Source organism: Protopterus annectens, chromosome 2.part1 (genome assembly GCF_019279795.1).
Source record: "Protopterus annectens isolate FY-2018-M chromosome 2.part1, PAN1.0, whole genome shotgun sequence".
Taxonomy (NCBI): Eukaryota; Metazoa; Chordata; order Ceratodontiformes; family Protopteridae; genus Protopterus; species Protopterus annectens.
This window is the reverse complement of record NC_056729.1, coordinates 263749025-263765624: the sequence shown is the minus strand read 5'-3', so window position 1 is coordinate 263765624 and position 16600 is coordinate 263749025. Positions and strand designations below refer to the sequence as shown.

The 16600-nt window shown below is 37.8% G+C and overlaps 1 protein-coding gene across 2 annotated transcripts in view; it reads left to right on the top strand.

The window, feature by feature from the left end:
* LOC122794012 (protein NLRC3-like) overlaps window positions 1-16600 on the top strand; it is a 470375-nt gene that overhangs the window by 200416 nt on the left and 253359 nt on the right. For both annotated transcript variants that reach the window (XM_044062116.1, XR_006363605.1), the window contains exon 3: window positions 10580-10863. In XM_044062116.1, coding sequence (XP_043918051.1) covers window positions 10580-10863 — 284 coding nt within the window. The remainder of the gene's footprint in view (window positions 1-10579; window positions 10864-16600) is intronic.

Below are 16600 nucleotides of genomic sequence, written 5' to 3'. Positions count from 1 at the left end.
ATAAAACAATGTCATTAGTAGTTTCTTGTTGGTTGTCTTGAACACTTACATTATTGTCACTTTGAACTTTAAAAACGTTGGTTGGTGTATTCATGAATTCGTGTAATACTGGTGGCATAGAGTTAGGTGTATAAACCTCGCCTTGGTTGTTAGCGGCCACTACTGGTGTAGTTCTTCTGTTAGTTATTGGACTAGTTTGCCTTACTTGTTGTGCTGGTGGAGTAGTTCCTGTAAGCTCTGAATTGGAACAAGACTCTAGCCCAAGATTGTCTCTATTTTCCGCTACTAAACCATTCGGTACTGGATTAAAGCTCACCCCCGGCTTAGGTCGAACCACTGGCATACCTTCTGTGGAGCGACTGTTAACTTGCTTCGCCAGGTCATCTACTCGCTGAGTTAATTGCTGAATAAGGGCTGTCAAGTTACCGATCGGATCTACATCTCGGCTAGAAACTCCACTTGAATCAAGATTAGGAGAGTACAAAGACTGCGACTGTTGAGAACCACCGCTTTCAGCCATGAAAAAAGAAAAACTTCGAAAAGTTTCACGAACCAACAAAACAAAAAGGTGAATCCAACAAACCACAGCAGCCGATATAAAATCCAAGATCTTTTTACTAAAACTTGTTAGCGCTTTCGTGTAGTAATATACATACACTTCTTCAGACAAGTTGTTGTAAGCTCTACTGTGAGTATAAATACCCTCACAGGATCACACAATTGTTTGATTAAATTGGTTAATTGGTTAATTACCTTCAGCCCTAACTAAAACCAGTTGCAATTTAATTTTGACTATTTTAAAGTGAAATACAGTACTAAAATATGTATACAAACATAGAACTGCCATTCACAATTAAAAACATCGTATTATATACCACATATTAAAAATGCTTACATTCAGGTTTTGAAAACAATATCTATGCTAAATAATAGAACCAATTTCAATTTCATATTTTATAAACTCAGCGAGTTATAAAAATAACTTGGATATAATAAATTTATATACATTTTTCCAATACATGCAAAAACATATATACATGTACATACACATAAACACACATACACACCTATATGTACATACATACATATATACATATATATATATATATATATATATATATATATATATATATATACATATACACATATATGCATACATATATATACGTACATACATACCAGTCAGCAAACTATATTTGTTTATTTACTCAAATCAAATTCATTTCACCAACCTATTTTTATTCTTATTCCAAGTTTTAATTGTTCTCGTTCAAGTGTCCAAAATTATTATTATCGTTTACAGTACTATTGTCTCAAATAACTTCACCTAGCAAGGGCTTTTTGTTTCAATAAACATTTAATGGAGCACATCTCATTTATCCCTGGGTGAGCATATGCATTTGTTTTGAGTTGCCATAGTAACTCGCATTCTTCCAATTTAAGATGCCATGGCCCACCTCTAGGGTTAATTTTTATTTTCTGTACCACGTTAAACAAAAAATTATGATTTTTGTTTTCAATTATGTGTTTTGCCAGAGCATTAGACATTATTCCCCTGGAAATTGCATACATGTGTTCGTAAATACGTTGTTTAAGGTGGCGTTCAGTTTTTCCAAAGTAAATCTCCCTTTGGAGGCACCCCAGGTTCATCGTTACAAGGTGTCCAACTCACCTTGCATACATGTGTTCGTAAATACGTTGTTTAAGGTGGCGTTCAGTTTTTCCAAAGTAAATCTCCCTTTGGAGGCACCCCAGGTTCATCGTTACAAGGTGTCCAACCCACCTTGGCTGACTTCTCTTAATATGGAGTAACATTGGCTGAATCTGAGGCTGCAATGGATTGCAAAGTTCCTCATGCCATCATGGAGGTTTATCCCAGTTACCCTGTGAAGGAACACCCTTTCTGTTGCAGGTGTCTGTCATCTTGTTCTTTTAGTTATTACTCAAAGTTAATAACCATAGATGAGGGTGGGAATGTACACTTTTAGTAAACCGAGCAATATAGAGTGTGGCTCATTCTTCTGTTCCCTTCTACACTCTGCTGACATGCATATGGTCCTACAGCCAAAGCACCAGTCTGCTGGTCAGTGCCTCAGTCTCCCATCACCATCACTCATAAACAAGACTCCCAAGTTACTTTTGCACCTGAGGTAACTGTCTTCCCCTCGTTTGGCAAGAGTAATTCAGTTTTCTGTGGGAAAGAACCATGAGCAATGTAGAAGTGATGATTTTCATCCCATCTGTTTCAAACTCAGCAACATCTCTCTCCAGTGCCTTTTTCAGGCCTTGACTATTCCTTTCTGGCATGTCATGAAAATTACAAATGGGAAGAGAGAGAAGACACACCCTTGGCAGAATCCAGTGCCCACTGTGAACATATTCAGCTCAACTCTGAGAAGGCAGATACATTCCTCACTTCTTATATTCAGGGACAAACGGACATGCAATAATGTCCTTGGGAACTAGTACTACTGTAGCACTTCTCACAAGACACTCCAGGTTACATGATTATGTGCCTTCTCCATGTCCACAAATATAGAGACAGCACTGGTGAACTCCCATGACCTCTCCACATATCTGTGCAAGGGCAAAGAATCGAGCAGCTATTGCACACCCAGAATAGAATCTGCATTGCTGCTCTTGAATCGTAGACTGTGCTGCTGGATGCTCTTAAAATATGTGAATGAATTAAAGATTTGCAGTCTGCAGTATCGGCATTAAACATTACATCTCCTGGTGACCAGGGATCAGTCATCTTACAAATGTCAGTATTACATATATTCAGACCTGAAAGACTGACCAGTAAAGCACAAAAAGCAATACATGTGAGACAAAAATCTGAAGAGTTCAAGCAAAAATGGTAAATAAAGCTTGCCCAGGAGATATCCTGAGAAGCATGGGAAGAGATGATTGCATATCTAGGGTTTGCAAATAAGTCAAGAGGTTTAAAATTTTTGTTCAGTAATGTCTACACATACATTTCTGCACCTCATGCACACTTAGAAAAATGATTGTGGGCATCAGCAATATTAGCTGGGCTTCTATTGCTAATTATATGTGAAAATCTAGTCTGTTGTCCAAGGATCCTTATCCTCTTTCCTTCTTGCAAGTTACTGTCTCTTTGTCTTCTCCCTGGAAGTTTTTTTTTTCCCCTTTCCATAATTGTTCTCAGAACCCTAGATCACTGTTTCTACTATATCATATTATTGCTGTATTATTTGTGTTTCATATCTTGCCAATCCCAAGTCTATAGGCAAAACTTCCTAGTACCAATTATTAGTTTCCCACCCCTTTATAACATTCTTAGGCATATTTACCACTCCATCTAGAAAGGTATCCTCAATGTTTGTACTGCCCCAATATGACCATAATATCAGTTTTCCTGAGTTTCGTGGCACCCCTTTCTGTTCTAGTGGAATCTCCTTCCAGCCTGCATTATATTCTTCACGCTTAATTTGGTACGTTCACTGAAGCTGTGACTATCAATCTATCAAGTTATTTTGGCATTCTTAGCTTTTCCCAAGGTATTCTACCCAGCTTGTTGTCCAAAATAAATCCCAGAATTATTTTCATTGTCAGTTCAGGCTTTTTTTCATCTGGAGAGGCCAATAAAGCTTAGCCTTACTAGATTACTAATGAGACTATAAAAGCATTTTTATTGTTTGTATCTTGTGGTCTAAACTTATCTCCATTGTTTTCCACTTCACAAGTTTCTCCAGAATTTTTGAGACAGCTTCTTTACACCCCGCCTTAGCTGAGCTAATTGCATTTTTAAGTGTGAAAGGCATATATACAGATATTTTATTTTAACTTAACCCCATATAAAGGATAAATCAGGAACAGTGGGTATGTTGGGACATAATTTATTAGTAAGGCTTTGATTTTGGTTTAATGACCTTGTATCCCATGTATTCATGGAATTCAGCTACAAAGTGGAATAGACCTGAGAATTCGGTTTCTGTCACATGCAATAGGAAATTGTTTGAGAAGAGGGCAGTTGTTTCTTGCCCTCCTAAACAATTGTATCCCTTTAAATCCAGTGTTTTTATTAGAACGGCCATGAGTTCTAAGTATAAAGCAAAGGATAATGATGACATAGAGGATGTTGATTGGAACTCCTATGAAGGGAGAAACTCCTCAAGATAGTATTCCTCATATCTTAGAACCCTTGGATAACATTAGTCATTTCAATATACTTGTTTGGAAATTAAAACTTTTTCAAAAGTTTCCTCAAGCACACCCAAAAGACTTTCAAGTACCTTTTCAGCATCCAGACTTGTAATCAGCAGAGGGGCTTTTCTTTATCCTTGCTTCCTCTAGGATTATTATTTGTTTTATAATATTGTCAAAGGTCTAGCTACCATTATAAATTCACTTTGCTCAAAGTGAATGAGTTTTGATATGAAGTTTGCTAATTTGACTGCTAGCACACCTCCAACAATGGCTTGAAACTTCTATGGGCCTGTATAACCTAGTGCTGGAAGTGTCTTTTCCCACTTTTAAGATAACTGGTCCCCCCCCACACCCTTTATCAGGATACTGGAATCTGTTTCTCATCATTTGATTATATTATTAGACAGGTTGAGCTCAAATCTCTAACAGCATAGTGCCCTCTCTTTTAAATAATTCTGCTGAAATTTTTGCTTTGGTTCATTGATCCCTTCATTTTAGTGCACCTTGTCTGAAGTGGACTTTTCAACTACATATTTTATGACTGAAGAGGAAAGATCCTATGAAGGCTTTAGTCAAAGCACTAGAATGTTTTTATGATATTTTAGTAAGGGGCTCTGATACGTATCCTTTGGTTGTGATTTATTGTACTGCTTATGAAGTCCGACTTGTAGTTTGTATGTGTTAGGTTTTGAATTTCTAGTAACAGTAGCCGTGTAAAATTCAAATATGAATGAAAGGACATTTTTGCCAAGGAAAAAATGTCTTTGTTGCAGAAGTCTGAGCTGCAGTAGCAGTTATAATTTGTAGCTGATTAGCTTGGTTAAGGCATTAGAGGTATGTATTCTGAAAGGGTCTTTGGTTCCTACAGTTGAGATTATCTTTTCTGCCAGTCACTGTTGCATATGAACACAGGAACAATACTAGGCAAGGGATCACAAGCGCTACAACATGCCTGGCTATATTCACCTTTAAGTAGACACACTTAAAAGTTTGTGCTTCCTTTTTGAGCATCTAATACTTACCAAGTCAGGCAAGGTTATACATGACAATCCTGGTATAATCTTTTTTCTGCCCATCTGATTTATCAAGATTAACCTTTAAAGAAGTCAAAGCAGTACTTTGCTCTATCTGTAGTGGTAAGTTATTCCATAGGCAGGGAATACATTAAGTTAAGAACCTCTCTCCCCTGTAAGTCTTATTTATTTATTTTATTTTAGACTTAAGTCCCTAATGTGGGCGCTTGTAGAGCGACTGGTTTTACAAAGAGAGAGGGTTACCTTGGAGCAGCCTGTAGGCTACTGATTATAATGAGAGTTGTGCTAATCTGTCAGGATTGTTGAAGGATTTAAGGCCTTTGATTTTTTTGGTAAAGTATCTGTGGGACCAGTCTTGTTGAGCAATATACCTTGATTTGTACATACCAAAAGGGGCTTTGTATTCAATCATGGGTTTGATAAACTTCCTTGAAAGGTCTCCCCATCAAGGATATGCATGCTTGGTACCAATGCATGTTATGACATCACATGCTGATTACCTAAATATGCTTGTCCCCAATGCCTGTGTTGAGCACCCACTTGCAAATGAAGAAGTATGAATGAATATTTGACACCTGATGGAGGGGCTGACTGAAGAACTGGGGAGGTGCAGTTGATAGGGGAAGCGCTTGTTAGACAGAGAACAAATAATGTTATCATAGGATCATAGGGTCATGGGAGATAACTAGGCTAATGGCTCTGGGGCCTTATAAGCCTAGCCAAGAGTTTATCCCCAAAAAAGAAACCATAATTAGCACCTGTTGCCCCTGTCACTGAGGGACACAGGTGGAACCCCTGGGATAAATTTGTGGTTACCCATCCACTCATCAAGGTTGCGCTTGAAGAGGGTCAGCGACGTACTTTGCCTGACTTGTATGGGGAGTCTATTCCAGAGACTGGGCAGCCTCTGTTAGACAAACCTGTCTCTCCAGGTTTGTTAATGTCAAATATTAGATTTAAGCCTTTCGATCGGGTACTATGCGAGGAGTTAGACTTACGGATATGAGCATCTCTAGTAGAGCAGGGTCTGAGATTGGCTTGTAGGCAAGACATAGGTCACCTCTGGGCAGTCTATACAATACAGAGTAGAGTGATAGTGATTTGAGCCTGTCCACTTAGGACAGGTGTTGGAGGCCATGGATTCTCTTTGTGAGGTATTTCTGTGGCCTTTCCAATTGGTGCAGTAGAGTACATACCAAACGGGGAATTGTACTCAATTATTGGCCTAATGAGGGAGGAGTACAGAGAGGTAATAACCTCCTTTTTCTGGATGCAATCCCTTTACTTATGAGATGAACCAAGTAAAAGGCTATTCTGACCACTGCTGCTTACATGATGGTCAAATGTGAGATTGTTGTCAACTTGTGTACCCAGGTTTCTCACCACAGGTTGTGTGCTTAGGGGGTTGCAGCTAATGTGATAATCAGTAGGGGCCATGTTTTTGCCAAATGGTATGATGATACATTTTTTTTGCCTTTAACTTAAGGCCATGTCTTTGGCACCAGTCATTTGTTGCTGTGAGACCCTCTTGAAGTATGTTAACATCATCTGGGGAGTCAGTGACAGCACCCAACTAACAGTCGTCCACAAAACTAGTCAAACTGGTCAGCCACAGGTCTTTTGTCTTTGCCTAGACCTCTGAGAAGTAGATGCCAAACAATAGGGGTCCTAGGACAGATCCCTAGGGGACACCACTAGCGACAGGTCTGCTATTGGTGGTAGTGGCACCTATTTTGACCATGTGGGTCCTATAAGTGAGCCAGTTGACCACCCACCTGATAAGATCGGGATTTACACCAAGTTCTGTTAGCTTTTCGATGATGCCAGAGTTGGGGGATTGTGTCAAAGGCTTTGGCCAAGTAAAGGTAAGCTGTGGGTACTGACTTTTCCTCTTCCAGTGCCTTGGTGACCATCTCAAAAAGGTCATCCAGGTTCAACAGGCAAGATCTGCTCTTGACGAATCCAAACTGGGTGGGGTCCAGTGTTTGGAGATTGCCTATGTCCTTGTTTATGAGGTCCATAATAATACGCTCCATGGCCTTACGAATCAGACTTGTCAAGCTAATGGGGCAAGATTAAGATGGGGGAAGAAGCTAATCAGCAAAAGTTTTGAGAAGAGGAGACAAGTGAATTAGGGAGTTTGCATCAAGGGAGGATGCTGTATTTCTAAGTGTGAGGTACAGTATGTATATATATATATATAGACATGATACACACAAAAAGATGGGGTTTACATGCTAATTCAGGATTTGAGTAGGAAAAATGGTTTAAGTTCCTTAATGTGAAAGTAAGGGGGAAGTGACATCATAGATAGTGTAAGTATTTCATGAGCCTTGATGGGAGGTTGGGCCTTACAACACGGCTCTTATACTGGAGACTTGTGTACTGACAGAGCCAGTGTGAGAATGCTGGATAAATGTGAAAAGTGGGAGCAGGGCAGTTAAGAGAGAGCCGTAAGACAGCAGTACAGAGAGATATTGTAAAAGCACAGTGTGGAGGATAGATAGACACACTTCAGTGATGAGAAACTAATGACTAGGAAAGATGGTATTGTATCAGGAATAGACAAGTAAAAAAGTATAGATGTGTATCATAATGAAATCAAATATATTTTTACCCTATAGTTAATATGGAAGGGTGGGCAGTTACTATCATTATTGTAATCACAAGCTAATATTAATACCTTTTAAGTTCTAATGACAGCCATAGTTGGAGAAGCAAATAGAACTTGAGTATAAGCAGTAGATGCAGATAAGGCAGTACAGCAGGGCAAATGTAGTTTGAGTGCTGGTTGCAGTTGCAATAGTAAGCATGTTAGGTTGCTGATGGTCAAGTAGGACTTATTTCAGTGTAGTTGGTATAGTTGCATTCAGCATGCATACAAAGTTACATTAGGACAGAACCGTGATTATTTGATTGGGATACAGTAAGACTTTCCTGGTCATCTGGTGTGTCTCGCAGCAGGGAGAAAGGTTATGCAAAAAGAGCCTTTTGCTACTGCCAATGAGTTAAGTTCATCAGCTAGTTTAATAATCAGTGTTAAAAAGTTAAGGCTAAAGTGTTAAGTGCTCAGAGCTTAGGTATCAAGTATATGTTAAACTGCAAACATCAAAAGGAACTGTCTCCATTAAAACGAAATATCAAGAGTTGTTTCATAACTGAAGCAGCACCCTAAGGCTTGCTAATTATAGAAGGTAGTACTGCTAAACAAACTGAAATAATCATGTGCATCATATAATATGACTCACAGGAAGCATGCGTTCAAGTTTTGCAGTTCCTGTTGTGTTAGAACCAGAGCAAGTAATTCAGGGACTCAAGGTCATATGTTAGTTGCTTAGAACTGGCCTGGATACTGCATGGCTCACCCTTCATTTGAACTTAGCCTGACAGTTGTATGTTAACAGAAAAGAGGGAGATTATGCATGTTACAGAAGTGAAATGTCAGCCGTAAATCCATTGTTGGAGCATCTATCAGAGACAAGTCTAGTACTGTACAAGAACAGGTGGCCACTGTTTCGAAGAGTAGTATGCAGCAGCTCAGTTTAATGGGGAGTGACATGGGGTGTAACAGCCTAGTTGAGAAATGTTTGAGCTTTACCTCAATTCAGACCACATTAAACTCTCAGTTAACCGGCACCCAGGGGGATTGGTAGATTCTGGTTTCTTGAGAGTTGCTATTAAAAATAGACTTGGCAAATAGTGTACCCTATACTATACCATACCATACCTATACTATACCATACCATAAACATTGTATTGATTTGATTTTAATATTGGAATACAGTAGTTAAAAGCCTGTCTGGAATAATAATATTTTAAACTTATATTTCTGCTAGAAAGCATGCCATGCAGAATGGCTTTCAGTGGCACACTGACTGGATTGGAATTGAATGAGTTGAATAGAGAGAGTGAGTGAGTGAATGCTTGTATGAAAGCAGAAGCAACTGTAGGTGAGAGATTGGAGAGATGCATGAAATCTGAAGAGTTTGTGTGGGAGATCAGAGAGAGAGAGTGAGTGAAAGCAAAAACAACTGTGTGTGAGAGATCAGAGAAATGTATGAAAGCTGTAGTGTGTGAGAGAGATCAGAGAGTGAGTGAATGCATGCATGAAAGCAGAAGTGAAAGTGTACAAGAGATCGGAGAGATGTATGAAAGATGAAGAGTATGTGTGAGAGATTGGAAAGAGAATGTGCAATCTGATGCAAAGTGACTGAGTGGGTATGGAGCGAGTGTTGACATTTTAGTGGTTTGCCTTGTTCTTAGGTTGGGGAGAGGGAATTTATTTGTATCTTCTTTTTTAAAACTCTTTGAACGCAAGGTAGTTTCTGTGGGGTGAAAATAAAGTGCAACACATGAAAAACTGAATTGTTCATACTGTACTTTATTTCTTTGATTTTTTTTCTGGTTGCTTGAGTTCCGGTTAACTGAGAGTTTACTGTATAGGAAGTGGTCTTCCTCAGAGTACATTTTGAGCAGGATTACTACTTTGTGGGAGAGCTAGACCACTGTATTAGATGCAAGCCACTTTGCTGGTGACCTAGGTTAAACTAATGATCTGGGAGCTTGTGTTCAGTCCTTGTGAGAGGGCTAGACATTTGCAAACCTGCTGACATGTCACGGTTGGGGAATACTGAGGGAAACACAGATGGGATCGACCCTTGTTCAAGGGTAGTATATATTACAAGTGGCGATCTATTTACATACAGTACATAAAAAATAATGCATTGTAAGTATCCAAAGGAATACGAACAAGCACATTTGCCTGCTTACATACTCCATGTACTGTAGATAAGTTGAGCACATAAAGAAAATAAATTACCCTAGACCCTGCAGTGCAATGGAAAACATTCTTTAATTGCCACCCCCTTATTCCCTACCCTCTGGCTGGTTCTGCCTAAGTCTAGAGCCATTTGGTTATTTTGCCTTATAAAGGCATTGATTTGTCCAAAGATGATTCATGAAAAACCATTTGTTTGACTTAGGTAAGCAAAGGATAAATTATTCAATTAGGAAGATGGATTATGGAGAGCCTCCCCTGCAATTAAAAAGTGAAGATTTGTAAGATAGGATGCTATGGATATGGTGGTCTGAGGTGGGGGATGACTAGATTGTCGGCAAAGTTGAAAGTACAGATTATACTGGCCTTCCAATTCTGTGTTTAGGCAAACTGGATAGTCCAGGTGGTCTTTATGTGGTGGGCAGATGTAGATATCTAGAGATCCATGTATATATGTAATATGTATATACACAATTTGATTTAGGCAGCATATATTTTTCATTGCTGAATGTTGACTTTTATTTCATCTTTTACTCAATGTGTTGGGTAATTTTAAACTCTGGCTGTGCACTAAGAAGCTGTCTTTTCTTTAAAGGATGTCTGCTGTGAAGTCCCTAATAAAAAACAGATGTGAGCTTGTAGATGAACTAGCAGATCACATAGACAGCATTCTGGACCAGTGCTTAATGAAAGATGTAATTAATAAAGATGACTATGAGAATGCAAAGTATGATCCTGGACCAAGAAATAGAGTGAGAAAACTTCTGGATATCATCTATAACCGAGGGGAAGACACTGCAAAGGAGTTTGAAGCATTGCAGCTTCAAATAAAAGCAGGACATTTATCCATCAATGAAAGAAAACCTTGGCATGACAATGGTAAGTTTTTATGGATTTTAACATAGTGTTAAAAACAGTATTATGCTTATGCTTATAGGTGTTAACGCTATTTGGCAGCCACCAGAATTAAACTTAAGGCCTTACTATGTCTTGACAATTCAGATCGTAAATCCTAGCTCAAAAAATATTTCTTTAATTACACTCATTTGTTCACTCAATATCCCTGACAGAGTACTTGGTTGGGAATTTTTAAAGTCTGCCAACTTATTGCATTCCCAAAACATATGTTCCCTGTTACCTCTTTTTCACCATCATACTGTCGACATTTGTGTTTATCTTAGGAAAAATTCTTTGGAGTCTGCTTGGGGTTTAAAAGTATATATGCAGATATACTTCCAGGCAAAAATCATAAATCATCTAGACTTTTTTGCATATTTGGAGCCATACAGTTTGTCCTCCCATTGTTTATTTGGGAAGAGAGATTAAATACATAATTCACAATCTTTCTTTCCTCTTCTGATTGATTCCTATAGCTAGTGTGCAATATTTTATATGTCCTACTAGTTAACATTTTTTAACATCTTCTGTCCTACATTCAGTTAAAAACTTGACCAGTGCAGGTATTTCCTTTAGGATTTCCCTATCCCTTTTGCGTGGTCTATACTCTGATAGCAATGTGCAATAATTTTGAAGGGAACAGTAAAGGTAACATCATTTCAGTTTTTGTTTGTTTGCTGCTTAATTCCAGTATGTGGATTAAAAGCTATAGGTTAAAAAGTTAAAGAACAATGGAATATAAATGGGGTGAGCATAATTATACCACCCACATTTATGTAACAGGAAGTGGCAGACCTCTACAACCATTTCTCATCTTAATACCATGCCTGTAGAGCTACACAATGCCAGCTTGTCCATACTAGGACTGTACTGAAATTTGTGTGTGTGTATGCGAGTATCTTACTCTTCCTATGTCAGCCCTCTCAATGTAGATAAACAGATGTAGATACTGTGTGTGTGTGTGTGTGTGTGTGTGTGTGTGTGTGTGTGTGTGTGTGTGTGTGTGTGTGTATGTCTCTGTCTTCCCCCACATGCAGGGTTGTGCATGTGTCTCTCTCTTTCTGTCCCCACACACAGATGTGTGTGTGTGTCTCTCATATATATATATATATATATATATATATATATATATATATATAAGATAAAGTATCATTTAAATGTACAACAGTACAGTGTTCTCTTTGCATAAATCTAGAAGTATAGCCATATTAAAGCAGGCCTTCACAGTTTACGTACAGTTTCAGTGAATACACTTTCAATCAGTGCAAATAACCTTCAGTCAAGAATACTGATAAGAACAGAGTGTGCATTACTTTGGAACAAACAGATCTTACAAGGTTTGAGAACAAAGACTAAAGAAGAGTGTAGAAATTTACAAGGTTTTGATATTAGGAGATACTTCAGGCACAGTTAAGTTCGTTTGGACTGATATGCAGAAAGTCATTTCAGTGCATACACTCGAATATGAGCGCAGAAGTCAGGTCAGATATCCAGCATTCCAGAATATTAATTAATACTATTCAGGAGGAAAGGAATATGATGAATATGTGTGCTACAGGCTACTTCAGTTTATCTGCACCATTATTGGAGACAATATTCGGATATTTTTGACATCTACTCCCCTGCACATAATAAAGTATTCTTAACCAAACTACAGTGTTTGCGGATTTTATTGTGAAAGGTACAAGACTTGGCACATAAAAGAGAGACTGGCACCTGTTCAGCACAGTTTTGGATAATTAACAGATAAAGATATTTATTCCACTCTCCTTCCAGTTATATCCAGCTCATACTAGTATCCTACAGTCATATCAATTCTTATAATGGTGAGCCACTATCGATTGGGGGTGGGGGACAATATTTAAAGTAAGTCCCAAAACCCCACATGAACTTAAGAAGTTGCAATTATTTGCTTTGCCCTTTGGTATGGAAATCTGCATGTTGCTTACACTGACTGCATTTACGTCTGTATTAGCAATAGTGTGACTTAACTATGTTAAACATCAGCAGTCAGACTACGTGTATCCTACAAAGCAGCAGTGTTCATTCAGAACACTATTTCAGAAAGTTTGTAGTACAGTCTCAAAGAACTTCACCAAAGCAGCAGTGTTCATATAAAACATTACTCCAGAAATTTTACATAAAGTCTTAAAGATCTTCAGCAGAACAACAGTGTATATTACTTCAGAAAATATATGGTAAAGTCTCAAAGAACTTCAGACTCTCCAAGATACCACTGTAAAAGACATTATTCAGTTAATAGTAGTGTAGCAAAAAACTTAATCTCCAAAGTAGACAACAGACTTTCATGTTTGCAGTGTGACATCACACAGCCAAGAAGTAGAAAACGTTTAAAGCTGCAAGATACCAGGCCACTTTCTTAAAACAACTTCAACTTTCCTTATGTGAGCATTAATTTTTATTATGCATTTTCTAGCTCAGGAAAGACAGTAAATCTCACAAAAGTTTAAATACATCAGTAAATGGAAATGGTATAAGTATGTCAAACAGTACTTCTACAGTAAAGACACCAGTAAATGTGTGATTTAAAGTTAAACATTGGGTAAAGCAGTCTAAAAAATTATATTCCAGAAATGTTCATTTACATTTCAACATTACTAGCCCAGGAATGTTAAATCTTTCTAGATGCAAAAGGGTTGAATCTCAGAAGCAGACTGCAACAGATTCTCAGAATGAGTCGGCTTTTAACAGTATGCCTTCCAACTTAAATAACGCAAATTCCTGTTTAGTCTTCAGAAATTGCTATAAATGCTACAGCACATGTAATTCATGATACAGAGTTAAGTCGCAGTATTGCTGACACAGATTTAAACAGTCAGTGTATGTAACATGCAGATTTCCATACCAAACACAAAGCAAACATTTGCAATGTCTAAAACTCATTTTATTTCAAATACAGATGTTCAGAATGTATTAAATTCTAATGTTTTCAGAAGCCAGTGTAAATATTGCATTGAGGGTGTATAATAGGAATCAGAGTGCATATTTTAATCAGTTTGATAAAGTAAACACCATCATAAATAATGTACATACTTCAGGGCAAAATAAAGAAGAAAAACATTCTATAGCTCAAGTCAGTGTTGTTGCTAGTTCTGTAAAAAAGGATTTTCAGCTTATCTATAAAGGGTGCAGCAGTTCAGCACCAAACCAGATCATTTATCTGTCATTGTTTAAGGTTAAAAGAAATGACAATATGTCATTGTTTACAGAAAAGAAATTCTGGAATAATATACTGATTAATACAGACATGTCAGTTTCAGCTACAAATAGACCTCTGCTGCAAGACACAAATGCAGCTATGTCAAGATTTGAATGGTCAGAGGTTAAAGCAGTGAATAGTTCTGTACTAGGTGTGAAGTCTACGCACTGGCCCAGTAATCAAGGAGCCTCAATCCTCACCACTAACACCAGTGAGGGGCATGTATATTGGGGATAACAAGTACACACACAGTAAAGTACAGTTTCCCTTAAGAGCACACAGAGATCACAGTTAGTCTGGGGCTGGTTTCTCCCTTTCTCTCCAGATCCCCAATAAGACTCCCCACTGGCACAGCTATAGGGTCCAGATCTCAGCCTTGTGGTCAAGCTAAAACCTCCAGCACCCTCTCTGTCCGACCAGTGCTTTGTTTCCCTGCCCAAGTAGCTGACACACACACACACACACACACACACACACACACACACACACACACACACACACACACACACACACTTTAAGATTTGATTTAGATACACACACACACAGATACTCCTGAGGAAGGGTGGCACAGTTTCTCTAGCTATGCCCCCTTTCTGCCCAGACTATAAGGTATTACCAACTACCACCAACCACTGTTATCAGCTACCATAAGGCCCTTCCCAAAGGTTGACCAATTTCACTGTGTAATATTACTGCTATCCATATAGTAAGTGTGCCGAACAGCACGACTGTTGGAATGGCTTGGACAGTATCACCAAATGCATGCAATGTACTCTAAGAGCTTAAATTATCTCTACACAAAACAGCCACAGTTGAAAGGTTTAAAAATATTTAATAATAAATAAGAACACAAGACAAATCTCATCAGTTCAACACAGTGCTAATCAAGAGTTCAGAAATTACAGGAACTTTAAAACAATATTGTAGGATAGTCTGACATAAATATAGAAAACAGCTAGACTAATATGGCTAAACTCTTATCTAACTGTAAGAGAAACTATGTCCTAAATAACTTTACTTACAAGGCAAAGTGCTGGTGAGTTGTTTTCAGCTTCAGACAAAATTCAAAATGCTCAGTCTTTCTCTCTGAGAAAGTCTTACACCCAGTACTGCTGTGTCATTTCACATTACATCATTTTTATCACTTCTCCTTTAGTTCCCAGGCTAACAGAAACACAAAATTTACATTTCTTTGTAAGCTGTACCTGGCCAGAAAGCCATAGCAATAAAAGACACTTTTATATGTAAAATCTAGCAATTATCTCTTCCTTAAAACAATAGAACGAATTTGCTGGTCCAGACATCTTGTCTCCGAGCTTAAGATCAAACACAGTGGTAATTCTTTACTTAACAGCTTTCTTCCAGCAGGATGCAATGTGGTTACATCTTTAAAGTTCAGCATATAACACAGTTTTCTTAGTTTTCTTATATTTGTAAAAACTAGCCTGTGGATTATATTAATATTTACAATGACATAGAGTTATCTACAAAATTCTGTCTAGCTAGGCTGGCAGCCTTCACACTAGATATGGACATGTCTGCAGAGTTGCATGCTGTTTTAGACTTCAGTAACAAGATTTTATGGAAAAATAAAAATACTGCACAACATACAGCAATGCACACAGATGACACTTGTAAGAATTTGTGCATAGTAGATTGTGCAAATGTACAGAAGTTGAAGAACTGGTTACGACAGGAACACACTGATTTATGGGTTAAAGATAAAGTACATTCCAGTTTAGGTGTCGCAAATTCCAGTTTAGGTGTCGCAGCTGAAGTGCAGGGAGTCAAGTTACCACATTTTCAGAAACATTATTTTTTTCTCAGATAAGTTAAGACATGCTGAGACTGGCCAATAAAAAAAAAAAAAAGTAGCAGTACGCATTTACCATTCTGGAAGCACATGTTGTGTAGGGTATTCCAGAAATGACAGTCAAGTTAATTCACAGAATAAAGGGTTTACTGTTAAAGATCTTGCAGTTGAATTTTTTTTTTTGTGTCATTGTTTTGTTTAGCAAACATTGTTAAGACCTTTGAATTTTGGTAATAAAGTGCTGCAATGCATAAATAATATCTTGATACAGACAGAGGCAGAAAAGCATTCATAAATACTAAATGATGTTTTGCTAGTTTACAGAATGTAGAATTTAAAATCAGTGCTACATTTTTAAAAATAGAAAAAACGAAAAGGTGGATACGCTCCAAAACCCAACAGACCATTCTGTAGATGAAAAATAAAACACTCAAATCGATAAAAATCCAATTACGTATATTTCATTTAAGCACAACACACAGGCTTTTCGTCAGTAACACTACCAACGTCCTCAGAAACGGAAACAGCGTCACACAGTCAGAACATCTATATATACTAAAAACAAAGTTGTCACATGTTCTTTAAAGTCTACAAGACCGCATTGAAACCCTCATGAAACACACTGAGTAAATAAAAACTAGTGCACTCCTCAAAAATAGAGGGCTAACAACTTGAATTGACATTAA